Source organism: Triturus cristatus, chromosome 11 (assembly GCF_964204655.1).
Source record: "Triturus cristatus chromosome 11, aTriCri1.1, whole genome shotgun sequence".
Lineage (NCBI taxonomy): Eukaryota > Metazoa > Chordata > Amphibia > Caudata > Salamandridae > Triturus > Triturus cristatus.
The window spans coordinates 164979276-165006676 of record NC_140594.1 but is presented as its reverse complement, the minus strand read 5'-3'; the positions used below and the strand labels follow the sequence as shown (position 1 = coordinate 165006676).

Here is a 27401-nt window from a genome sequence, read left to right as displayed (position 1 = left end):
AGCCAGTCTTAAATGAAAGCTAAGAACTCAATCACCTAAAAATCTAGGTTTATTAAGTGACCACAGCAGCTATTCAGAAGGAAAAAAACGCTCTCACTGTACAAAGGACATCCTACACCCTTCAAACAAAGCCTACTGTGTGCTTGCGCACAATACCCCTCCGGGCATTTGGTTCAAGCAGGCATCTCAACATGCTTGTTCACCTTTAAACTACCTACTTGTGAACCCCTTCCTACAATTGGTACAAACATTATTCAGATATTCATGTTAATACAAAAGTTAATTTATTCAAGACAGAATAAGTTAAGTCATTACAGCGGAGTAAAGCACTGGCAACAAGAGTATATGCATCTTAAATATCAGATATTATAGATCAATAAACTTCTGCAGAGCTGGGCTCAGAAATTCTATGGTTCATCCGACCATTCTATACTACTGAACATGCACCGCATGATCACAGCAAAAAGGTAAAAAATAAAGTGTAATAAAAAAATATAGACAGTAATAAATATGCCATTTTCAAAGCTCAATATTTGCATGCTAAATACTCAGATTTTTACAGTGCAGCTTATCACCTGTGAGGGTATCCAGGCACTGTCCATAGGCACAGGGAGATTAAGTGATTTGCCCAGATTACTAAATCTATATACGGTTATGAAACTGCATGTCTTGACATATCTATTCTGGGGTCCAACTGGTGTAGAGACGTTATCCAAAGAGGTAGATATTAAATAGGAGCTAATCCCAGAAGACATCCATAATTGCTAGGGCTTCAACACAATAAAAAGGAACAACGTTATTTTGTTTTTTTTAAAGCAGTTGGTGTTGTGCAAAGGCTGGTTCAGTGCGGAAGAGTGATCTTTATTTATGAAATGGGCAGACGTATTCTTGTTGAGTTCCAGTATAACAATGAAAATGTGATGATCCATCAATTGTCTTCCTCTGAAAGATTACTTGCACTCCATAAATGTTGCACCCCTCTTAATTGGCATCCATCCTACTGGAACATAAAGTATCAATAGTCGGAGTGAGGCATTCGACAATAAAAACTCTAAAATCCCATAGTCTTTGGTGTCTGAAGATTTGCTTTGTCTAAACTGCATCTTAATGTGCTGAACCTTTTGAGTAGATTTTTCCAATCTGTGGACCTGAGCTTTACAAAAATATACTTTTTTTGGGAGATGGTCACTGCGTATGGCCAATTCTGAAACGTGTCCTCCACAAAATGGTAGCATTTAGATTCGGGATGAGCCACCACAGGTTTCCAGACAATAAATCTTCATATTAAGGCAAAGAACAAAGGGCTCTGAGCCGCCAGCATTCAACACAAAGGGTTCCTCATGTAAGCACTTGTCGATTTCCTTTACTGGTCAGAACAGCCGGTTCCTGCAGGCACAGAGCTGTTGACTAAGCAGGCCCTCAACATGTATAACACAGAATTTAGCGAGATTGTACTGTCGCATTTCCATAGGGCTTCGCCTCAACGTGGGAAAGCTGTGCTTCAGTGCAAGACTGTGCAAAACACACATTTTACCACTGTGCTACGGAACACTGACATACATAAGACGTACGAAACCCATGGAAAATACAAGGCGTGCAATCTTAGACCCTACGGATGAGATGGAGTCTTGCACGGCTGGAGGACACATTCTTTCAAAATTTTCACTGCCCGGCTGTACTGAAGAACACACAAGTGTTCATGTGACTATTTTTTCCAGCCGTGCTGTTCTAGACTTAAGGCCCAATCGGCTGTCAGTGCTGGGGAGGATAGTGTGTCATGAGACCTACAATGCCAGGTGGTATCCGGAAGATTTCTGGCGTAAAGCATTGCATGTCTGTGCTGGAGGTCAACGAGGGATCCGAATACTTTAATCCCCGGACTGGGCAGATGAGAGAAGGCCGTGAAACAAAGGTGGTCTGACTCGGGCAGTGCTGGAGAGCGATGGCAGCTCCCAAGATGTATGGTGGGACACATAGCTGCAGGAAACATGCCGTGCTAGAAAAAACGGATGGTTCCCGAGACTTGCTTTTCTTAGTGGCCTGACTTGACTGGGCTAAAACGCAGAGGGCATTGAAGGATTTCTTGGCTGCACTGTATAAAAGAACGGTCCTCCAAGAGTCCCAATTTGTCGGGCAGTGGTGATGGACAGCGATGGCTCAGGAGACCTGCCAGGTCTGGCTGTGCTGGAGAACATCGACGGTTCAAGAGCAGTGCATTATTCGTCTGTGCTGGATAACACGGAGGGCGTTCACTTGCTGCGGAGTACACAAACGGCGCTGAAGAATTTCTTGGCTGCGCTGTAGAACAAGGAGGGTTCAGCCACTCACTCCTGGGCGGCAACCTAAATGGAATGCATTACAAAAACACGTCAGAGCTTGCATCAGCCACTACACTTGGGAGACATGTTGCAAAGCTATTCCTCTAGTCAAACCCGTTTTTATGACATGGGTTTTGTACCGAAAACTTTTCAGTCTCGGGGTCACATTTTGTTCGAGATTTCCTAGTACAAGTCCATTTGTGTTACACACTAACTTGCAACTACTTTATCCAGTTTGAAAGACACGTGCTCCTGCACTTAGGAAAAGACGACCGACGAAGTCCCCAGTTGAGGGCCATGTGTCCAACAAAACCAAAATGGACCAAGAAAAAACAAAGGCGCAGCCTCGTTCGCGCAGAGTGCGGCTGAAACGGATTTGCCAGGAAACCCTCCCAGTTTCCCGTTGCTTCACAAGTAAAATGTGTGGTAAGCCAGCTTTTGTCGTGCGAGGCTGACAGGACAGTTTCAAATGACTGTATCCTGTTGACATTGCAATCCCCTTTCCGCCACAGGCGTGGGCTTTCTCGCACAGACACGCATGACAGGCTACACCAGCAGTTTGAGAAGTAAAAACTTTAGGCCCAAAAATATCCATTAAGTAAATACCAAGCGAGATGCACGAGGGTGCTTGCCAACAGCCTAAATTGAACTAGCCTACGTTGAGGGCCGCGGAAAACAAACACAAAGGAGCTCGGCGCGCCTAGCTCGAAGCTCAAGGCAAAGAAAGCATTTAAGCAATAGCCGCTTGTATTTGTGTCCTGGGCAGCAACAAAGATGCAATGACGTTCAGCGGGCACAGTTAACAACTAACTACCTTAAAGTTTCCCCATCACAATATACACCCACATAACTGGGCCTTTCTCAAAATTATCAGCTCCCACCCACAAGCATCTCTAGCTTGACGTCTGAACATTCCAAAACAGTTTATAAGGCAAGTGCAACTCCCGAAAACAGCGCGCCTCCTAAAAGGGACCGCACAATGACCGTGGGATATCCAAGTGTGCTAGAAAGACTTCTACTGCGACCGTAATGTGCAAGCTATATTAAGTGGTTGTTAATGAGAAATCGATACATTGTGTGACAATTAATCACACTGAAACAGAAATACAGCATTCTGAATTAGCAGAAATGCAAGCCACCCCGACCGGTATATAAATAGAAAAAGATCACACCATTTCACTTTCTAGAAGAGATTATCTACCGTAATCTACACATGCACCGATCACGCACACGGCATGGCTGGAAATGCTGTTTGCGTCTGCAGAATCCCATTCTTTTCAGCAATGTATGTTTGAAAGAACCTGAAATCATACACGGAATCATATACATACCTCTCAATCTGTTGGCCCTTCGGGGAGGTCGAGGTCAGGAGTTTGAGGGTGCGCCCACTGAAATCAACAGAGATGAGTTTATCGTTAAGGATGGTCTAAGTTATGCTATAAGAGACAGTTGGCTTGTTATGAGGGAGAAGGAGTCCAAAAAAGGCCAGGCGTCCCAAATGAGTGAGAGCTCGGCGCTGTGCATTTACCCGGAGGTAGAACCCTCTGTTGTTCCACTGCTAAATCCTCATCATTCTAATCAACAGCGTATGTTCCTTCGCCCCTCTTCCACTTGGCTTCCTTTGAATGTCACACTGCAATCACAATCACCATCCAACATATCCTTGGCTGTGGGTGACCCAGTTCACACTCATTTTCCACCATAATATTCGACAGCCTTCTCTCTCCTTTCACCATACCCTCCTCACAAAGCCACCATTACAACGACCTTGGATTGTTAGTCATGCAAGAGGCCGAAGATTTTACAGCAGCGAATGATTCGGTTTGAGATCCTGGCCACCAATATGAATAAAGACCCTAGCAGTTACGTTAAGGACTTCAAGCCCCACTTGTCAACCTATTAGTCCCAGCACGAAAAATCAACCAACGCGCCTTGAGTCGATGAAGCAGGCAGTACTACTTGGGGGAGGGGGGCAATAACGACGCCCACAAATGCATTTTACCATCACCCAAAATATTTTTTTCATGGTATTATGAGAAAACTGTAGCTCTTGTGACAAGTCCATCACAGCACTCAAGTTTTGCAGCTGTTTAGAATGGATTGTTGCTAAAACCAGGCCACCGTATTAACCCTAAATGCATCTGTAATGAGGTTACACGGTCTAGCCCCACAAAGAGGATAAATGCTATAACTTATGAAAGCAGTGTTGACATGCCACAGCTAAGTGGGTCTGTGAATGTGAACACTGCACACAAACAGTGTTGCTTCAACATCTTGCGAATGGAGTGGTAAATGCACCCCCTCCCCACGAGGAACAACAAAAGGTAAATGAACGAGGTGATGAAAAGTACCCACACCCTTCCGTTACCTATACAAATAGCTACCTCCTGTTTCGAATTAGGTGGCAGTGAGACCCCACACTCAAAATGTCACCTCCTTAGACGAATACGAATGATAAATCAGTAGCCTGGGACCCATTTGAACAAGAATGTGGCCATGTCCTCCCTTCCAGAACGTCCTCCTTAACTCGAGATAGGAAGCCCCGTTCCTCCTAGAGGGAAAAAAATATTCTCGTGCAAAGCCTTACGACAGTAGTGCCAACCAACGCGATCCAACCCCCCCCAACCAACCATAAAAACACGATTTAAAACGTTGGTCTGGTTGCAAAACAAGGGTTCCCCCGCTACGGTGAGGGTGCCTGTGGCGAATCCAGAGCGCAAGGCCTTCAGCCTCGCCTATGAGCGCAAGTGTGCTCTGCAGCCAGCAGCCGAGTATTGTTCTAGCAGCCCGAGCTCTCCTCCGAGAACAGCTCCCCCGCCTTCCCTCTCCAGCTCTGTCACGAGCCTCGGTGGGGGAGGGGTGGCACCTTGGCACTGCGCCCGCGGCTCCTAGGGCACAACAGGCTCCCTTCTCCTCGCTCAGCCTTCAACAACGGACGCCATCTTGATGGCGCGTCCGGTTTGCGGCGCGCCCCCTCCGCCCCCTACATAGACAAGACGAGGTAGAAAAAAAACGCACGTCTCGTCCTCTGTAGCTGAAGAACTGCCGAGAGACTGGCTGTCTATTTCAAGGACTCCGTCACCAGCGACTTGCATAAACACACACGGGCTCAGCTGAAAGGGAACACGAAGGAGGAACTCAAAATGGCGGACCGAAAAAGAACAACTCTAATGGCGAATGCCAAGAACAACTGTCTCGTTTATGCAGCTTTTGGAACCGGTCTGATTCTACAAGTTAGACGGAGGCAGAACACACTAGACCCAAATACATGAAAGATGCAACTCAATATAGTTTTGGTGCAGTCGGAGGCGAGAAAAGAACGGGTTATGAACTGCGTCACTGGCAGCAATCGCCCTCCCCCCACAAAAAATGGTTCACCATTAATCTAATATGACGGGGTTAGACGATAACAGTATGCGTTTCAAAAGGATAATTTTGGTCATATGTCACGCGAAATATACAATTCCGATACACAGCCTAGAGGGCACGCCCAAACAGCAGTAAAGGCAACAGGTCTCCATTTTGCCCTGTGCTAAAATATCAATGTGCCAGATATATATCGTGACAAGTCCCTGATCAATACCTGGAGAGTTTGCAAGGGAATATTTTTCATTTGAAGGGACAAACGAAGGCTGGCCCCCTCCCTCCAACTGACGAACAATGGATTAGAGTGGGAAAAGACTTTTATATGAAACCAACATGTGCTGGAAAACTGGCGTTTCTGTAATGGGATCTACAGGGTACGAGCTTGCCAACCCATCAACTGCAAAAAAGAAGTTCCAGTAGGGAGAAAGGTACTTTTCTTAAACCCCCCTCCCCCAGAGGCAGGGAAATGTATGTGGGAAATGCCACAACCAAGATGTTGGCTGAACTATTTTCATATTTGTTTTAAATGTGTTATGAAGTTGGCGTGTTCCTTTCCAGTGGTACCGGACAGGGCGCTCGAAACTAGGCGAAAGGATGTCATGGATAGCCTGCCTGTGGCAAGTTGAGCACAAAGTAAAAGTAAATTACACCCATGCTAAAATACGAAAAATGAAAACCTAGTAATTCATTTTCCAAATTGGACGAGAAGGTAGCGATGTAATTCAAATAGTGTGCCTAAACACTGCCCAGCATTAAATGGTTTTCCTAAATCGCATGCAATCAAAAAAGGGAAAAAAAGTTATTCCTGTATCCACCATAGCGCCTTAAAATATTACGAATAGTTTTGCTGCCCATAGTTGAGACTGTACCGGGTGTGAACAGTAAGACTGGCTTGCTGCACGGGCCTGGTCTGTTTTGTCACTGCAAGGGCACACGGATTTACTTACCAACACCATAAGCTGAATAGACTGCAGACGACGGTGCTGCTGTTAACATTTATACCATGACACCTTCTTGCTTCGGTCCTTTTAAGTATAACCTTTCTTGTTGCTGTCCTACGTTTTATCTTTTCTTGTACTTAAACCCAAACGTGCAGAACATTTTAGGCCACGGTGTGACGGAAAAAACACACAAAAAATGAAATGTTATTCGTACTCTGCCTGACAGTGTCGAAACTCCAACAAAAAGCAGCTTTTCGGCCTCTTCAGTGGAGGATAATAATCATGGTGTATTTACAGTGCATCAGCTACAAACATAGAAACGTACTCCAAGACACCGAGCACACTATCAGGGTATAGTTAGTTACAATCATGTTATAAAAAACAAATAAACCGTTAGATAAGGGCAGGGATTTTTTTGGGGAAAGCATGCAAAGAAAAAGACTGCTAAAGCATTATAAAACCGCCTTTAAAAAAATGTACAGGTCGTCGTGGGTACTTACAATGTCAAAAGAGAGGCCTGTAGCAGTACAGACATCTTACAGCATTTCTGAAACAAGAAGCCTTTAAAAAGCGTGCATTTTAAACAGTGGCTTGGAAAACGAGAGCTGTAATTATGGCCAAGTAGCAAAGTGTTTAATTCAATGCCGATTTTAAATTAATTTGTAAGTAGCAGCGATAAATACATTCATAAATAAAAGATAGAAAATGATGTATTTACTTATTTGAATTCAAATTGTAACTGCTGGCACTGAGGGTGTTGTCATGACCTAGTTTTACAAGAACAAAGATGGATTCCAAATGAGAAGAAAAAAAATCCAAATCTCTTATCTTCATTCTTCAAGAGATCCATTGAAATGTTGGCAAACACTAACAGAAACATGGAAAGTCCTGAAACTGGATGGTAGATTCAGTGAAAGCATTCCCATTTTGGAACAAAGGAAAACCCAGTTGGCCATTTGATTCCATTGCAGAAAAATGGCTGCCTGATCTGTTGGCCTCTCCTTAGCTCTCTGATGAAGGATGTTTTTAGCACCGCTTCTAATAACTCAAGCCAGACGCAACCTCGGCGCCGATTGGCTGCCGGGGGATCGGGTGGCCTCCTGCAGCCAATGACCTCCTCTCACGGCAGCAGTCCCCTGAAAGAAAAGCAAATCTGAGATAAAGCAAAGGGAGGGGAAGCAGCCCGCCTCGGCTTCGACTGTCTCGCGACTCCCTCCCCTGCCACACTGAAAATGGGGAAGACAGTTTAGGACCTACAGTTTTTAACAGTTCAGACAAAATGGAAGCTGCGCTGTGATTGGCTATGGCAGAGTAATGTCTTTAAATAGACACAATTTACCTGTATCTGCATTTTGTCCGGGTTGTGCATTAAGTATCGGCTTCAGATTTTTGGTAGAAATGCAATTTGTTTTTACTGGCCAGCTCCGCTACAGCCATAGGGTAAATAGCAAGCCCGTGAAAATTAACCAAGTATCTATCAAAAAGAGTTAGCAAGGAATGTTCGTGCAATTTCAATTTTGTAAAGATCTGAACTGATTGCACGATTGACATCTACAGAACAAGCAGTTTTTATGCGGTTTGAATTTTAAAACCGATCTGCACAGATTACACGATTAACCTCCAAATTGGTATTTCACAATGGAATCTCTCTTATTTTAATTACATTGCCGGTTAAAGAGCGGTTAACAATGAAATGAGGGGTGATTTTTTTTCTAAATAGAAAGATTTGAAGGAAAGCTTCTTTGTGCACTGACATGGAGTATTTTATATAGTAACGATGAAAAAAGCAGAAGCAATAATGAATCCACGTTTACCTCAGTCTGGCTTCTTCAGTCTTTGATAAACTGCCGATACGAAGTGCTTCAAAAACGGTAAGGCTTGAGACCACGTTTACCCATCTTAATATTTAGAAAAAAAGCACTCTCGATTCGGGACTTTAATCCTGAATGTTCTGTGAAAGTAGCAAAATACAAACGAAATTGAGAAACTAACGTGAACTGCTCAGAATTCCGGGTACTACAAGCATCTAGGTTTCTGCAGCTTATTTGAAATCCGTTTATTTTTAAAAACAAAGTTTTTAATAGGTGTTCCATTAGGCTGACAAACCTAAAGAGATTACGTTGGGGGTTCCATGGCGGTATAGAAAGACCGCCTTTAGTTAAAACGCAATATAAAACGGTTGAAAATTGACAATTTGGTATGAAAAGGGGGGCACGGTGGTTTCCATCGCTGTGGCCCAAGAAACGTGCCTTATACGGGGGTTGGCAAATGAAGAACATACACGTTAAAAATATCAGTTCACGGGCTTGGGGGTATCGGCTGCATCCCCGGAGAGGGGTGCGCGCAGTGTTGTTTTTTGTGTTCCGCTCCCCTTCGCGCTCAGCCGTCTCTTGTCCCCGCCCGGCCGCCGTTGAATGTGCATCCGGAATGGTAAAAGGCTTTAGCGCTGGTTTCTACACACGGCCGCGGTGGCTTGTGGGATACCTCCGGCCCTCCCCCCTCTCTCTCCTCTCTGAGAAGGAGAGCCGAGGAAAACCCAGGCTAGCTTCACCCCCTAGACTCCTACAATAATGTGTCGGCGGCTGGCCCGGGGGAGGCCGGCTCCCTTCAGCCCGTGCCAGTCCCTCGGCAGGGGGAGGGGGAAGAGGAGCTGAAGGGGGAGCGTTGCCCCCCTCCGCCACGGAGGGGGGAAAGAAGAAGGAAACACGGCAGAAAACAAAACAAAAAAAATGTCCTACCGGGAGCTGGCGGCGGGGGAGAAAGCCAAGCACCCCCCGGACAGACAGCAGCATCAACATGCAGGTAAGCACCCGACTCAGGCGTCGCAGCCGCTATCTCCGGTGGTTGTATGTGGGGGGAAGGGACCAGACCAGTACCCCTGCTGGTGTTGAGGGTTGGCTGGGACACCTTTAGTCATTGCATTGCATACCATTTTACTTATGTACGTCTTCTTGTCTGTCCATGTATTCATTTTTATGTTTTCACACTGCTGGGTACTTTTATCAACTCTCTCCTGCAGGCTGGATCAATGGCATGGAAGGTGGAGGGGGAAGCACCCCGGCAGCACCGGGAGGAGGCGGCTCTGCGGAGAAGAAGGGACACCACTGGAAAAGTTACAAACTCATCATTGACCCAGCTCTGAGGAAGGGGCAGCACAAGCTCTACCGATACGATGGACAGCACTTCAACATGCCTGTAGGTGTTATGGGAGCAACCCCTGCACGCACCCCGTTCCCTCAAGTAACATCTGTGTGGTTGCTGTTTGAATTACACCTGCAGAGGGAGCTTGCCTGTCAGTTGGATTTCTCCTCCCACCTACACACGCCCCCCTAAACAGTCAAGTGTATGCAACTGGATGCTTCGCCAGCTGTGGATCGATAGTAGTGTCCCGCTATACCAGAACTTCACCGGACCCCTTTTTAACAGTTCACCAGACCATCGCTAAAAGTAGAGGGGAAGTGGACACCGCTTTTGTGATACTATGGATGTTTGTAGATGTTCCTAGGAGACTCGCAGCATTTAACTACTGCTATTCATAGATTAATACCCACAGAACCTAAAAACTAAACAAATAGATGAGTTACAGTAAAACGAAAATGGGCCGTTTACCCATGCCAAAACAAAATGAGGGGCACAGGTTTTTATTTGTGATAGAGAATTGTGTTCACCCCTTCCCAAGAGTTGACAGCTGTCTTGATCCTGGGAGTTAAGAGTTAACTTGTAGCCGGGCACACTGCTTCCCGCCCGATGCACTGTCAGAATATGGGACTGCCTCTAAATACAGTGTTTCCCTCTATCTAAATACAGTGTTTCCCTCTCTTGCAGTCTGGGACCTTCTACAACTTGACGCGTGTGTTTGAATGTGTCACTCTCCCTCCCTCCCGTCTGCTGTATGGCCGCTGTTGCAAAAACAAACATTCTCTTTTTTGTTAACCCTAGTGACTGATTACATCCTTCTTTTTGTGCACACTCAGAACTCGGGGGTACCTCCGGTGGACTCTCTCCGGGACCCCAGAATTGGACGGATATGGACGAAAACGAAAGAACTGGACTTGCCTGTGCCCAAACTTAAGGTATGTGTTCCCAGCATGTGCTGTCTGCGTGCTCTACGCGGCTCAAGAAAACAGCATTTAAAGCAACAGTACCCCATCCCCGCATGGCGCAGAAAGAATCGAGTTGTACGTGAATGTATTTTTAGATCCGTGTAACTAAGATGGAATTAATTACAAAGACTGTCGCGTGCTTGTTACATTTAGCCGTTTTGTTGCAGAGCGTGTCGTGTGTGTGGTTTATGTCAGATGAAACTAATTGCACGTGGTCAACTTTGACATTTTTTTTTTTTTGCTTGGCTTAGTTAGACATTTTATGTTTCTGGTCTAAGAACATAATTTACTGCGTGATGTCAAATGCCATTTTTCTGCAAAACCTACATTTGGGACTGAGCAGGTTTTTTGAGTTAATCCTTAAATTTTCATTATGATGTGCTGAGTTTTAGGACTGCAGAAACAAGACGCTAGTTGTTGGACGGAATACATTGAAACATGTTATTTTTAATACTTTGATTAAGAAATAGGAGTCTAGTGTGAGAATGCTTTGTTTGATAGAATGAGGAATTAGCGTGCGTTAACGTTTGTTTAAATTATGAATAAATGCAATCATCAATAAACTAATCATGGCTAAAGATGACAGCGCCAAGTTTAGACACAGAGCACTTTCTCCTTCGGCGCCCGCTGACACCTGCAGCGGGTTTCCTGCACACCAGCTGCTGCTCTCAGTTCGGTCTGCACTTGCTCTCCCTGTGGTTAGCTCGCTGGCGTCCGTGCTGCTGGCACCGTTTTTAACACACGTGTCTCTGCCCCCTTCAGATCGACGAGTACTACGTGGGGCCTGTTCCCCCCAAGCAGGTCACGTTCGCCAAGCTGAACGACAACATCCGAGAGAACTTCCTGGGCGACATGTGCAAGAAGTACGGCGAGGTTGAGGAGGTGGAAATCCTATACAACCCCAAGAACAAGAAGCACCTGGGTATCGCTAAGGTGGTGTTCTCCTCGGTGAAAGGGGCAAAGGAGGCGGTGCTGCACCTCCACAACACCTCGGTCATGGGCAACATCATCCACGTGGAGCTGGACACCAAAGGTAAACAAGAGGCAGGCACGCCCCCTCGAGAGGGTGACAGGCTGCGAGCCTTGCATGTGGTGTCCTTCTGTGGGATTCCTTCCTTGGCCTCTGCCCCGGGAAACCCCCCTGCCCTATGTCTTGGCATCCATCGCCCACCCAACCGATGTCCTTCTGTACCATGTGTTAACCAAGTCTCCCATCCGTTCCTGGAGGGGTATGTGCCACGTACCCCTGCACTCTGTGACCCACAGATGCCTCGCTGCCTTGTGCTATGTCAGTCCCACCCTATATTGTCTGTCTTCCATTCCCCCCCCCCCCCCCCCAGGCCTTCTATGCCCTCGCTCCCTCCAACCCCTCACCACTATACATCGGTACCATGTGTAATGCCGATCCTCCATCAGTTTTTGGGGCTTCTGTGCCCTCTGTCCCTTCACCCAGTGAACTCCACCATCTTAACAACCATAACTGTTCAAGACCCCCCCTCCCTACCTCCTTCGGTTCAGATCCACCAGTCAGTACAACCCCCACCCCCTACTATTCCACAATATGTGCATCCACGTATTGCATTTGTTCATGGTGTTTTGCTTGTCTTTACCTTTCAACATGTCAATCGCCTCACAATTTCCCCACTGTGTCCCAAGCCTTCCCACAAGGGCACATCTCAATGTGAGAGAGCTCTTTCTATTTTCTTTGTCTTCTGACCTAGCAGATGCCTTCCTCCCCAAACTGATTCATGTCAGTCTGCCCAATCTAAATAATAACCCAAATATCCATTATATACCGCATGTCTTTATCTGTTAACTTGTGTCTTAGGAGATCACGTTTGTAAATATTTGTGAAACGAGGCATGGGGAAAACCAGCTATTCGCCGGGTATAACACAATTTGGTCAAAGAAAAGAAACGGGGATTATTATAATTAAGTTTCCACACTGGGCTTTGAGTACTGTAGCCACTAAAACTCTTAAGATATAGCACCAATAAGTGGTCTGCCTTTCCCACGTCAAGCGCTATATTATTTTAATTGCCAGCCGATTCTGTTTGCAGCGGTGACCCTTTCTCCCGAGCATCTCATTTAAACTAAGTGGCCTCTTCCAATTCACCAACCCCTTGCACCATGACCACTCCCCATTCGAACCCATGCCCGGCACGCGTCGGAGGTGTGACACTCCGTGACGTGCGCTGGTGTCGGTTCTCAGCTCGTGTTTCCCATGGCTTGGCAGTCACGTGCTCCCGAATATGTTGTCAGTTGCTAGGAGACTGAAGGAGGGCTGTACTCGCCGAGATGTTGCAGTCACCCTGGGGTTAATATCTCACTTTTCCCATTCCCGAACAGTTTTCGTTTCCTGCTTCTTTGACACCCCTTCTCCGAATCGCACTTAAACCTCACATTTGCTTTATCATGGGGCCTTGATTAGATCTGTGCAGCACATGGCGCTGCTGATGTGTGCTGTCATTAGTGCGGCCCTTGTGCCTGGTTTAAGGTGTTGCAGGACATCGGCGAACCACGCCAAAACGGATTTCTGGCGGGCTCTTGGCATTTCATTGATGCAGTTTGTAGTAAATAAACCTCAGACGGGGCGGAAAGTAATGCAGCGTTGACACCATGTGCGTGCTTCTTAAAGGTACACTAACCTATTCAGGGTCTTCAGAAGACTTAAGAAAGGCAGCGGGGTGTTGAGAAAAACGCACCCCTAGGTTATTTTAGAATCAAAAATCACATTTGCGGTATTGAATGATGTTGTTCACCGTTAACTGTTTAGACTTGTGCTTTTGTTCTTTTGGAGGCATAGATTTTGGCATCCTTAAACATGCACTGAATGGACTGAGTTTTTTGTTTACATATTTCTGTCTACTGCTCACGAATTCCCACTTTTAAATCATTTAGTGGCATGCAAATAATTTAACCGCATTAAGTTGATATCTGTTAACATGAGATGCCGGTTCATTTTCTCTCATACATCGAGCGCCTAAACTTCCAAACTTAACTAGGTACGTTTTATGCCAAAAGGTGGATTTGCTGTCATGAAAAATGAATTGTATGCTTTTCCAACTTGCAATTCCATCATTTGCAGAAGAAAAATGTTTAGTGCACAGAAACTTCCCTCGAATAATAAGCAAAATCGTTTTTTTATATAGAGTTTAGTGTTTATTGTGGGGTTGAGGGGGTTTTGGGCAATCGAAAGACTAAGCGAGTAATTTGTTTAGAAATGTGCAGTTTAGTTGGGAAAACCTGGGATTACAGTTGGTATCCAGGTTTTGCTGAGGACTCTTTGACCCTGGATCTTATATTTTATGTTCTATACCGTTTCACCCTCACCCTCCCACTTCCAGAGTTGCACATTTATATTGAATAACCAGAGAAAGGCACCAGTAAATCGGTTAACCTTCTCCTGACAATATCACCTGTTTCAGTTTTTCAGGGACTAGTTTCTGATTGACAATATATACATGCAATGCAAATGCTTATCTGACTGAATATGGCACAGTGTCAAAGATGTCGAGGGATCAAAATATACTGAGTCTATTGTTATCCTTTACAGGGCTAGAGACCCCTCACCCACACTAGGTGGCATGCATCATCTTAGGGGGTTGCATGTTACCAGCAGTAAGTTGCTCAGCGGGCTCATCCTGAGTTCTTTTCGGATTTGTTATAGGATGACTTAGTCTGAATGCTGTTAAAATTATATCTAGTTGTCCATTCAGTGCTATTTATTATTCATTGCCACTAGTACAAGTTAAAAAACTTTAAAATATATTGAGTTACAGATAATTAGGAAACAACCTTCATCCTATGCCTTGCTTGACATGTTTCAGCACCAAGATTAGGAACCAAAAAGTAATTGAGCATTGCTTAGGACCCAGAGGGCTCTTTTTTATTTTGACTTAAGCTGTGCCTGTAGGTGTGGTGGAAGTGACACCATCTAACCAGGATTCAACAAACTCCATCTGTACATAGTAATTCTGTAGAGATTAACACAAATAGTTGCTCACATAATGCATTATTTTCACGTATACCAACCATATCATACTATTGTACGTTTAGAGGCAACGCTCTTGTGAATACAAACCCATAACAGTTCTTAACTTTATCCACCAGTACAGCAGACCACCCACAATATATCGCTGGAAACTCACACATGGTATTGATTATAGTTAAGTACCTCTATTATCAACTCTTCGATCTAGTAAATGTAAATGGATTCAGAGTGAGGGAGGTCAGTTTCGAGTTTGTCTATGTAAAATTAGCTTAGTGTGAGGAGATAAAAAGTAGCTCAGTTAGTAATCTCCATAGTATTATTATATTTTATGTCCAGGAGTGAACAGAATCCCAGTTTACCTCATTGTTGCTAAACCCTGCATCCCAGAACTCCTCTGAATACTGGGAGTGGGTGGTGGCATCTTACTTGAAAAAGGTGCCTGTGTGTACTGCTAACTCCAACACTACCATGCATACACGCACAGCGGTCACTTGCTTGCTCTGCATAAATTGCGACTCAAACTGTAGCAATAGTTCTCTTGAGTGGTACTGTGTGGGTTCACTGATTGAAAATTGGGATAAAGCATGTTTCTTGACCCAGTTAGCAAATATCTCTATTACTGCCTTAAATTAACTCAGTTTAATGATCCTCCTCTAATTCTGGAACGAATGCTTGAGACTTATTGCAACAGCTTTTGGAGAGGATTATCCTAAATTTTAAAAGATTGCTCTTGACACTACACTGGATACAGTACTTCACCCTTTGATATAATCGCGAGGAGTATAACTATCCCCATTGTCATGTTTTTTTTAGGAGTGCCACCTTATATGACTAGAAGTTAGGCTTACGGTAAATTAGGTCAAAGCATTCCAATCAGTCTGATCATACAGTCGCTGATTATCCGATGCCAGTGTTAAACAAATTCACAGACGAGTACATTTCTTCACTAGTCGCCAGAGTAAGGGATAATAAGACCACTTCATTCCATTAGCTTTTGCCTACATCCAAGTTATGTTTTTATATAGTTCATATTATGTATAATGGATATTACTGTTTACGGTTTTGGTGATTCGTGCATTTTCTATGATTAGTTACACCTGAAGCAGTTGCAAATGCCACATGCATTGTTTTCACAATTTCTCATTCTGGACCCCATTCTTTGTGTGGTGTGTCTGTATAGGGGGCGTTAACTTAAGTCAGTAGGAAAGAGGTATAGCTTTTATTAGTGGTGTTCTTTATCTCCAGGAGATATTCACTTGTATGACCTTTTGTCAACAACGCTGTGCACATGTGCTTGGTAATGCTCATTGGTGACTTTTGAAATTTTAGTAGAGATCTCTAATCCTCATCACTTTACATGTGTATTTTTCATTCTTAGTTTGCTAATGTTAATTGTCAGTTATTATTTTGTGTTGGTTTAATTTCTGTTCTTTTGATTTTTGCCTTGTACCCTTTGATTGTGGTAACACGATATGGAATAGAAAGGTATTAGTGCAGATAGTCTGCGCCAAATAAGGAGTTGCGCCTGGCTGACCTCTACTACCAGCTGTACAGCAGCCTTTCAGAGGCTAATGGATTTGGCATCATGGTGGTTGTGTGTCTAGGTGAGCATGGTAACCTTTCAGTGTAGTGCGTTAAACAGGCTTTATTCCTTAGTGCCCGCTCAAAGTAATGCCTGGACATCTACCACCATTCATACATTGTTGTTGTCAATCCTCTAATGTGATACTATGTTTCACAACTCGATCTGCTTTTCTGCCAAGTGGCACATGCAGAGAGTGCTGCTCACTACAAACTTGGAAGTATATAAAAGAGCCTCACTTTTCTGGCTTCATTGGACGGCACTGATGAGCCAGAGTCATTTGATGGCCCATAAGTGGGATATGTTCAGCTTCTATTTTACATCTTGGTTACTGGAAGGTGAACTATTTATTTTTTGTGGTACTTAGAGCTCCTGGATTCTCTTAATGTATGCTGTTGCCCAGGTATTAAGACAAACAGAAAACGGCAGGACTAAAGTTTAAGGCTACTGTTGATGTTGAACTCGGTGCTTAGAAAATTTGGCGTAAAAATGGATTCATGAGTTAAATGTCGAGAGTCACAGAGAAGGGAAGTGTAGGACACATGCTTAAGTTGGTTGTGCAAGGCTACACAGACACAGCAGGTTTTATACTTGTCCTCCCTTGAGAAACTGGAGCCTTTCTACCTCCCCTCCACAAATGGCATACGCATAATCAGTTTATAAACATCTCTGTGCTGCAGAAAAGGCAGCATGTTCAGTGTTTTACATCTGATGCAATATGTACTTTCCTGCTAAGCATGTTTCCCTATGTTTATACCCTAAACTGCAAAACATGAAGTCTTAAAACACCTGCATTGCTGTTGCTAAAATAATTTGGGGTCATGTGAACTTTTGCCATGTGTACTTCAACAAACAAGGTGGGTGCAGTCATTGAACCTTTGCCAATAGGTTCTGCGTCTCTGGAAATGGCTGGAACAGCAGGGCATATCTCTGGTGATTCAGCACCTGGCAGGTTCCCTGAACGTCCATGCTGACGAACTCAGCCACTAATTCTTAGCAGCTCAGAAATGGTGTCTCCATCAATAGGTGCCGCAGGGTCTCTTTCAGCAGTGGGGAGACCCTTGATTAGATCAGTTTGCGACTTTTGCGAACGTGCAATGTCAGCAGTTTTGCGTACTGCAGTTTCCAAGGCAGCTCTATCTTGGAGAGGCTTTTTGTCTCTAGTGGGTCTCAGGCCTCCTGTGTGCCTTTCCATCCTCACTGCTTCTGCCCAGAGTTCTCAAGAATATCAGGAACAACCGAGCTCAGGTCATCATTGTGGCACTGTAGGATGCTGGCTCTTTATGTGATATACCACCAAAATCGAATAAAGTATTTTGATTGATATACCCCTATGTTGTCATATCATGCAAAGAGCACAGAGATCCCCCAGAAGTGTTCAGGGCTCAATGTAAACCCAAAGTGCTTGATTTGTGGTAGTGTGGTCGAGCAGCCTTAGGCCTTACTCAAAGGAGTGTAAGTCATATGTAATGTACACAGTGACTAATAAATGGCACGTGGCTCAAAGAGGAGATTCTCACAAATTTTATAAATTGATACAGTTATACTGTTTTGATAAGTAGAGATAGAGGGGAGATATAAGCACGATCTAGTCGATGGTGATAACAAACACTTTACCACCAGGCCTGGAAAGATAATTGTGTGGATTGTTTCCAATTTTTGGTAATTTGTTGAAAAGCCATTGCAATTAATAAATCTACAATGTCTGTATTATATGTGATGAATTGCCAATGTTCAGAAAGTGAGCCTAGAAAGATAGTTAGATGGGAAAAGGGAAATTGGGTGTGGAAAATATTATTGATTTGAGACCATACTTTCACCCAAAACTGATGGGTAAGGGGACAGGAAAATAACATGTGAAACAAATCTGTGTTGGGAGTATTAGAAACCCCAACAATTAGAGGACGTTGTGGGTGAGATTCTATGTTAAGATACAGGAATGAACATGAGTCTATTATATAAAAAGAAAAGTGTTTGTGTTGTGCTAGCTGATCTCGAGGTCTTGCGGATTTTAGTCCACAATTTTATCCCAAAACGGATGGAGCATGAAGTAAGAAAATCCTGTTCACACTGTAGTTCCACCTTGGTTTTATTTCTATGCTCCACGGATTTGGTAAGACATTTATAAATACAAGAAGCACTAGGATGATTACTTAATATAGGAAGGAAATTACCCTGAGATATTGAGGAGGGAGTATTCAAAGATTGAGAGGATAAAAAGAAGAATATAGATTGAATCAGTGTTTCAAATTTATCAGAGTATGAATCCGTAGACCAAAGAGTGTTTGTGCTTCCGAGAAAGTGAGAAAGGTATCGTCAGAGTAACGCTGGTGGACCCAAAGCAGACCTTTGTCTCGCCAAGCTTTCCAGAATACAGGTTTTCTATTATGATTATATAGCAATTATACCACATCGAAGAATTGAGAAACTAGTCCACCTCCGGGATATGTGAGTTGATAATTGAGTGAAATAAGTTAAGAGAAGTTTTATGTATAGGTGAAAATGAAAAACGGGTCTTATGAGTAAACGTAAGGAATTCTTGAATTGAGAAAGGGTCAAGAGAGGATAATTCGACATTTTGCCATAATGGGGAAATATCTGAGGATGAAATAATTAAACACTTAGAAAGTTGTTTAAGAAGAAATGCTTTATGATATAATTAAAAATCCGGGAAATTAACACCCTAAGGGTTTTATTACGTTTAAGCAAGGCAAGGGACATACGTGGTTTCTTGTTATTCCATAAAAAAGCTGATAGAGTAATTTTTTTGGAAAAAAGATGAAGGAATAGTGAGCGGGATAGCTGAAGGAGTATAAAGAATTACAGGAACAAGCATCATTTTAATAGTGTCTAGTCTGCCCCACCAGGTTAAGTAAAGTGGGTGCCATTTCGAAGTAGAATCAGATAATGTAGTGCATGTTCGAATCATATTCGGTGATAAAGTGAGTTTAGTAGAGGGGGCAAACCATAAACCTAAATATTTCATTTTTTGAGAATTCCATGTAAAATTGGTTGAAAGAAAATCATGTTTTGAAATATAAAACATTAAGAGGAAGGATTTCAAATTTATCAGAATTTAATTTATAACCACAAAGTAAGGAGAAGGTATTGACTTCTATCAAGAAGGGTAAGAGGGAGATTTCAGGTTTAGATAGATATAGTAAAATATCATCCGCGTAGACACTCATTTTAATATGGGTGTTTCCATTCTAGAAAGCATGAATATTAGGATTTTGTTTAATTTTAGTAAGAAAAGGTTCCAACGCAAGGATAAAAAGAAGTGGCGAAAGAGGGCACCCTTGGCGAACACCTCTGTGTAAGGCAAAAGGTTTGGAAATAGAGCCATTAACAAAGATGGAAGCCTTGGGGGAAGAATATAATAAAGAAATGTACAAAATAAATTTAGGCCCGAACCAGGAAAGAGAATGAAATGTAAAAGACCAATCCATACGATCGTAGGCTTTCTCTGCGTCTAACGAAATAGCTGCGAGTGAGTGAGGATATTTGTTTGATTTATGCAATATGTTAAAGGTTCTAGTATTATCAGAGATGGACCTACCCTTAATGAAACCCGATTGTTCTGAACAAATGATAGATGGAAGAAAGGATTCTAATCGAAGATCGAGGAGTTTAGCAAATAATTTATAATCGGTGTTGACTAAAGATATTGGTCTATAGTTTTTACAAAAATGAGGATCTTTCCCCTCTTTAGGAAGTACACGAATTAGGGCATCCTGAAAGGTACCCATAGAAGTATGAGTAGAAATAAAAGATGTAAATAAAGAGTGAAGATGTGGGAGAAGCAAATTGGAGAAAAAGGAGAGTAAAATTCCATAGGAAAACCATCCGGACCTGGTGCTTTCTCAATTTTAGTGAAATGTATTGCGTGGGAGATATCCTTAATAGCGATATCTTTTTCTAAGGGTGAGAAGTCAATATCAGAGGGAAAGTGTTATGGAATTGAATCAAGGTAGAGCTGTATTTGAATAGGATCTGAAGTTTTTTCAGGCATATAAAGTGAAGAATAATATTTCTTAAATGCCTCTAAAATATCTAAATTCTTGGTCACTCTAGAAGAGTCAAGAATATAATCCATGTTTAAACAATCTTTTCTAACTTTAAGATAAGAGGCAAGACGTTTGCCCGCTTTGTTCTGTCCACCATAATAGCGAGCACTACCTTTTAAGAACAAAGGAACTGGCATTTTCTGTAGATAACCTTTCCACAATAAGATTATTAAGGTCAGCTTTAGAATTCGAGGTAGTATAGAGAATTTCTAATACCTTAATATTCTTAAGAAGTTCAAGGGCCTTCTGGGAATTTTCTTTTCAGTGACATAAGATCTAATAAAGTCCCTGGCTGAAGCTTTAAAAGCATCCCATACAGTAGCGAAGGAAAGAACCGAGGATATATTGCGATTAAAGAAATCAGAAAAAAGGATTCAAAAGAGGAAGTAAAAGTCTGATCAATCAGTAAAGAAGTGTTGAAACGCCATCTCCTGCTAAACTCAATAACATGGAGTAATTCCAAATCAATGATTACTGGGGCATGATCAGAAATCAATATTGAACCAATGTCTGCATGTATTATATGTTGTGTGAGGGATTTGGAGACAAATAAATGGTCTGAGATATTGGGAGAGGGGTGTAGGGGAGAAAAAGTTGTATTCCCGAAGTTGAGGATTACAGAATCTCCAAGATTCAACAAGAGATCTATGAGAAATTAGAGTTGAAATGTTGATGCATTGGAGAAGTGACAAAAGCTGCTTTGGAAGATCTATCTATATATGGGTCAACGACTAGGTTACACTCACCACCAAAAATAACATATGGTGTAGGAATAGACATCAGGAGGGAAGAGCTATGAGGCCAACAATTATTATCCGGCTTAGTGGGGGCATAAACATTAAACCGAGAAACAGGAACATTATTAACTTTAAGATGCACAATTAACCAACGACCCTCATCATCTGAGTCCTCCGATAGAAGGGAAATTTTAAGTTTTTTATGACAAAGGATCACTGTTCCATTCTTCTTGCTTGTACCTGCAGAGGAAAACACAGATCCAGCCCATTGACGCTTAAGTTTCAAAACGTCTGAAGTAACAAGATGAGACTCTTGTAAGAAAACAATATCTGCCTTTAAATGAGCTAAATGGGCATAAACTTCTTTAACATTCCATGTAATAACACGTTACGTCATTTATCTAAAAGTATACGAAAAAAGAGGATACTTAAAAAACTTTACAGTACATATGTATAGAATAAAAAATCTGCAATAATCAAAATAACCATTAGTAAAGCACTCGAAGAAAATAGAAATGGATATGAAATGAGGAAAGGAGTAAGAGAACAGAAAGAAGAGAAAAAGAGAAGGGAGAAAGAAAAGAAAAAGAGAGAAAAAAGAAAGGATGAAATGTAGAACAAAAGTAGAAAAAGAATAATAAAACATACTAGAGACTCAAACATGGGTGGAGGGTGTTGAGGCAACAGGACGATAAGGCGTAACCAGCGAAACACCACCGGGGAAAGCCACGAGGAGACATGGTCTAGACGATATCAAACAATGGAGGATAGGAACAAAAGGGGAAACGACACCTGAAAGGGGAGACCTAAGAACAAATAAATAAATAATCCAATCTGTCATGAACAAGGAAAACATGAGATAAGTGCACAACTACACAATTTGGAAATGGAAAAATAACAAAATTCTCAAGAAGATGATGATCTGGCGAAATCCATAGATTCTTCTCTGCAGTTCTCAAGAAAATGTTGAAACAAAGATGGATCCTGGTATGTAGTTGTTTTATTTTTATAAGTTACTTTAAAGAGGCATGGATGGATCAAGCCAAATCTTGCGTTTAAATCACGTAGCGCTGGTCTCATTGCAAGAAAGCTCTTCCTTTTATTCGTAGTGATCTTGGCGTAATCTTGTGAGAAAAATAGCTGTGAACCTTGCCAGGAGATCCGACGCTTGAATTTAACTGCCTGCAAAACTTTTAACAAGTCAGTGTATTCCAAGAAGTAGAGTATTACACCTCTTGGTTTAAGTTGAGATGTGGAAGTAGATGGAGAACGACCCAATCTATGAGCTCTTTGTATGTTCAATGGAGGAGTTTCTGGAATCTCCATCAGCTGTGGAAGAAAAGATTGAAAGAAGGCTATTGGGTTGGATCCTTCCAACCCCTCCGGTTAGACCATAGATTTGTAGATTAAGTCTACTACGATTCTCAAGGTTCTCGACTTGTTTCTGGAGTTGAAAAATTTCTGCCTTCATAGGAGGAATTTGCTGTGAAGAGAGTTGTAGCGATTCGACTTGACATTCCACAGAGGTGATTTTGTTTTGAAGTGAAGACCAATTGTCGTCAAAAGCTTATAGGCACGTATTCGTTTCCTTCATGTATGGTTTAAGAGTACGTATTTCCTCCAGAAGTAGCTCCATTGAAGCTGACGGAGGAGAGACTGCTGGCGTAGGAGGATCCTTTTTGACACGCTTAATGGAGGATAGTAATGGTGAGGTATTTGATTTAGGCGTGTTTTTAACATTGAACTGAGGAGGAAGAGAGTTAGAAATACGCCCAGGGGAAGCTGTGTTGGAGGAAGTCTCAATCTTGACTTGTGATGAATCCTCCCTGTCACTTTGTAGGACTGAAAATTGGTTTGAAGTAGGCAGTAAGGTAGATTGTGAGCGTGCTGCAGATGGGTTGGGTAAAACACTGCCCCCGACCGCCTTTGGTTCTCCCCATAGACATGCAAGTATTCTGATACGCAAAATTGCAGAGTGAATATAAAGATGCCTCAAGAAAAAGCGTAAATGCAGTGGAATGACCTGAGCAAATGCATCACCGCCAGATTATATGACGGTGGTTGGCCAGTTATAAGTTATTTTTGAGCATTTGAAGCACAACTAATGGAAGAAAAATATCATTTACAACAATAGAGCAACAAAAATGGTGCAAGAGTTAGTAGTAGACCGAGTCAAAAAACCTTCCAGAGTGCCCAAAATAAAACATTTGTCTTCAGAGTAGCATTATACTGAGGAGAACCGCTATTCATGACGAGTAAAGCAATGAGCACAAAATGGCGGTAGCGATCCCGTCATGGAGCGCGCAACGAGTTAAATGTGGATTTTTTTAAGCAACGTGGGCTTACCGCGGCAAAATACAGATAACATCCGACGCTTGGAGATGTCAGTCAGCGAGTTCTCCGATTAAAATGTGTGGCGGGGCAACTCCGTCAGTAAAAAACTTCCAGCTCCTCTGACTTCATCCCGGAGTGGCGTCAGGCAGCCGCCATCTTCGTCTGCGCTCAAACCACGCCCCCCACTTACAATACTAAGAATAGACTTAAGTATTGCAGGGGCATATCTACTCATACAGATGTGCCTACACCTGAGATATAGTGCACCCTGATTTCGGGTTTGTAAGGCCTGCTAGAGAGGTGACTTACCTATACCTTAGGCAGTGCTGCTTAGCATGACTCACAGGCAGTGTACCATGTCAAACTTGTCTTTTTTCTCTGCACCAAAGCTTGCAGGCAGCAGTGGCAGGTTGTATAGCCTTGCTGGGGGGTCCCTAGGGGACCTTCTTCAATCCCAATTCCCTAGGTACCATTTACTAGGGACTTACAGGGGGTCTGAAGTTGCCATTTGTGGTGCAGTTTTTAGGGAAGGTGCTCTGGCATAGGGGACCTGGTTGACAGGGACCCTGTGCATGGTCAATCAAATCCACAATTTTCCAGGCAAAAGGTGGGTGACTAACCATGTTAATAGAGGCACCTTCTCACAGGCTCTGGACTGGGCATGGAGAGTGCGGTATCCCGAGCTTCTCAGCATGAGCATTGATCCTCCGATCAGTCTGCCCCCTCTGAAGGCTCTTCTGTCGCAGTAGCAGGGGATGGTCCTCCACCTTCAAATGTGCCAACTTTACGCTATCTTGCATTGAGATTGAGCATCGATAATTGACCGCTTTCGACCTTCCTCCCGAAGTATGCAATATTATTTTGGCAGCCAGGGTGGTGTATGTCTGACATTGGAACAAATTTGTTTTATATTCTACAGCAAGTCTATTGACCCTCTTTCTGCTTTTCTTTCAGATATCCTTCTTTTTTATCCTGACCCTTGCCTAGCAGGGCTCTGTTCTGGGTACTTTCAAGGGTTATCTTTCTGCTTTGTTTGCCTTTTTGCTCCTGCCTGACCAATCCTCTTTGTTCAAGTCCTCTATTGTGAATAGGTTCCCTAAATGTCTTGTTCATATGTTCCCACCTTCCCCTTTCATTATACCTCAGTGGGACCTTAACTTGGTTCTTACATATCTCCTATGTGCTGCTTTCGAGCTTCTTCATAATTGTTCCCTCTCGGTGCTCCGCATTAAGACCGTTTTTCTAGTGGTAATCACATCTTCCCTGGGGTTGAGTGAGCTGCAGGCTTTATAATGCAAGCCTCCATTCCTGTCTATATTTCCAGGCAAATTGGTGCTTTGCACCGTGGCCTCTGTCTTGCTGAAAAAGGTAACCCCATTTCATGTGGGCTAATCTGTCACCTTGCCCACTTAAGCTCCTCCACATCCATCAAAAGAAGAGGAGCGACTGCACTGTATAGATCTAAAAAGAACACTGTCGTTCTCCATTGACCGCACAATAGAGTTCTGGGCAGACGACCAACTCTTCATGGGGTATGTTGGAGCAAAGAAGGGTCGGGTAGTACTGAATCTAACCATTTCACGCTGGATTATTCTCGGTATATAGATATGCTACACACTGGCCAAAAAGCACCCCCTTGAGGGCTTATGCCACCAAGGCTAAAGCTGCTACTACTGTGTTAGCATGTGGAATCCCAGTCCTGGACATCTGCCAGGTAGCGACGTGGGCGTCCCTGCACACGTTTACCATGCACTACTGCCTGGACTGTAAAGTCTACAAGGATGGGCACTTCACTCGTTTTTGTTCTTCAGGACTTTTTAGTTTACAATTTGTCCGCAGCCCACCTTCAAGGATGATATTGCTTGGGTATCCATTCAAAGGTAAGGAATAAACTGCTAGATGTCCCTATTAGATGGATAAGTTACTTACCTTTGGTAATGCATTATCTGGTAGAGACAAGATCTAGCCTCAGATTCCTTACCGAACCACCGATCCTCCCTGCTCTGCGGACAAGTTTCTCTGGTTAGGGCTGATCTTTTTCATGGCCCAGTTTGGGACACACCAGTGCAATTCATGGCTCTGTACTCATGGCGTAAGCCTTGAAAAGTAACTGACCTCAGTGCGCCAAAGTGATGCCTATATAGGGTACGCGGACATCACTTCAGGCGTAGACTATGCCATGCACAGCCGACCTGTGCCACCTACCGCATGCAGGGGCATTGTATGAATTAAGTTTACAGCATGTCAGCAACTTACTTCATTGAGTTAAGAACTCCCCAAGGGGGTGTGTGAAAAACAGGTTTTACGGTCGGCTTTTACAATTAAATGTTTATGATTTTATTTATATACCATAGATGCGTTTTGTTTTAAGTATTCTGTAATTGCATCTAAAAATAGTTGAGGTGGTGTGTTTTCAAATTTCAAGCGAGAGATGTGCATCCTTACTGAATGGCCAGGAAACCCAGCGTAAGGGGTGGTGGAACGAGCATGAATAGTTACCAGTAAGCTCTGGGGAGGCTGTAAGGAAGAGAACAGGAATGCCAAAATAAAGGCTGATATTTGTAACCTCTTGTTCCGAAACCATGCATTACAATCTATTCCACTATGAGGAAACGTTGGAACAGTAGCAAGGTTGTCTCTCTTATTTATTCATAGACTTCATAAAATCTGACCAGCATTGGCAACGCCAATAGGTCTTGCCTTCGCGAGAGGTTCTATTTTTGTTTTCTCTATTCTACAGTAGTTGTGTGGATAGTATGTGTAGATTGTGTTTGTGTTAACCCCTTCGGTGCTCATGACGGAATGGTTCCGTCATGACCCACGGTTGAGCTGTGCTCATGACGGAACCATTCCGTCATGACCACGCCCGCGCAAGATTCCGCCAGCACAGCGGCGGAATCTGCGCAGCATCGAAGGGGTTAATAAAATAGTCTTTAATATTTTGCTGATTAAGTGATTTATATTGGATGTTTTGTCTGCCACGGTAGATCTATTGGCTTTGCAAAGGCAACTGAAATATCCAATCTTGAGCCTGGATTGCCAATGCGGGTTATTGCATACAGTGCCAATAGAGTGCTGGAGCGGTCTGTAGCGAGACTCCTACAATGTGTCTGGTGTCTAGCTAGCTCGTCTTAATTTTTATTTCCCGTAATGGTATAAATTCTTTTATATCTTTTACAGAGCCATGGGACCTTAGACGGTGAACGATTTGTGCTATAATAATGGCCACATAGGTAGAAAGACATGGGGTGTGATATGTCCAATGCCTACATTTGCCCCTTTAACTAAACTATCTGTTAATGGTGTGTTGTCTAAAAAGCGACCACAGAATACAATAAAACGATTCTGACATTAAACTTATCATTTTCGCTCCCCAAAATAATCTAAAGAAACAGTAGCTGGCGTTGTGTGGATAAAAGTGAGAAGTTTGAGAGACCTACTTTCATTCTGTGTACGAAGGAATCATACCCTACAGTTGCAATGCTACTGGTTTTCTATTGAAATCTGCAGTACTGTGACCCATGCTGTACCGCCTATGGCTTATAAAAGTGACATGCTGCGTCTGCTACCAGAGTAGCACTTGTCCTGAAAGTACAGAAGAGAATTTAGCACTACAGCTTCTTGTGCTGCAACTCTTGTATGTGCAAGGAAAACCTGTATTGCCAGTGCTGTACTGTTACTGTGCGACTGTGAAGCAAGCATGCACTGCTGCAGACTATGCCTATGTTATACCGGTTAGGCGTGCAAATTGTGCTCTACCTGTTGTATGGGTGTGTCTGTGCGAGAGGTAAGCTTGCATTGCTGTTGCTGCTTGAGCTGGACTTGTTTTGTGTATGGGGTCAACCCTGCTGCTGCAGGTTCTATACCTGTTCTCTTTAAGGGAACCATGTACTGCTGCTTTGTAGTTCATGTTTTGGAAATATGACCGAAGCCTGCATTGTTGCTGCTTTGACACTGCC

At 43.2% G+C, this 27401-nt stretch overlaps 1 protein-coding gene and 1 long non-coding RNA gene across 6 annotated transcripts in view; one reads left to right on the top strand and one right to left on the bottom strand.

Annotated features, from left to right (window-relative positions):
• Positions 1-265: 265 nt before the first annotated feature.
• Positions 266-7637, bottom strand: LOC146783826 (uncharacterized). Of its 3 annotated transcripts, none has more exons than XR_014970383.1 (3): positions 7344-7637; positions 3650-3706; positions 266-2342 (listed from the first exon to the last, which is right to left on the bottom strand). It is a non-coding gene; the product is annotated as an uncharacterized LOC146783826 (long non-coding RNA). The 3 variants fall into 3 exon arrangements; XR_014970382.1 differs by lacking the exon at positions 7344-7637 and adding an exon at positions 4949-5128; XR_014970384.1 differs by lacking the exon at positions 7344-7637 and adding an exon at positions 6632-6737 and having other exon boundaries at positions 2212-2342.
• SETD1B (SET domain containing 1B, histone lysine methyltransferase) overlaps positions 5223-27401 on the top strand; it is a 476309-nt gene continuing 454130 nt past the window's right edge. For 2 of the 3 annotated variants that reach the window (XM_085633202.1, XM_085633201.1), the window contains exons 1-4: positions 7794-9427; positions 9645-9820; positions 10600-10698; positions 11491-11761. In XM_085633202.1, coding sequence (XP_085489328.1) covers positions 9355-9427; positions 9645-9820; positions 10600-10698; positions 11491-11761 — 619 coding nt within the window. In that variant the 5' untranslated portion in view covers positions 7794-9354. Of the gene's footprint in view, positions 6113-7793; positions 9428-9644; positions 9821-10599; positions 10699-11490; positions 11762-27401 lie in introns of those variants that run through there. The other variant, XM_085633203.1, reaches the window with a different exon arrangement.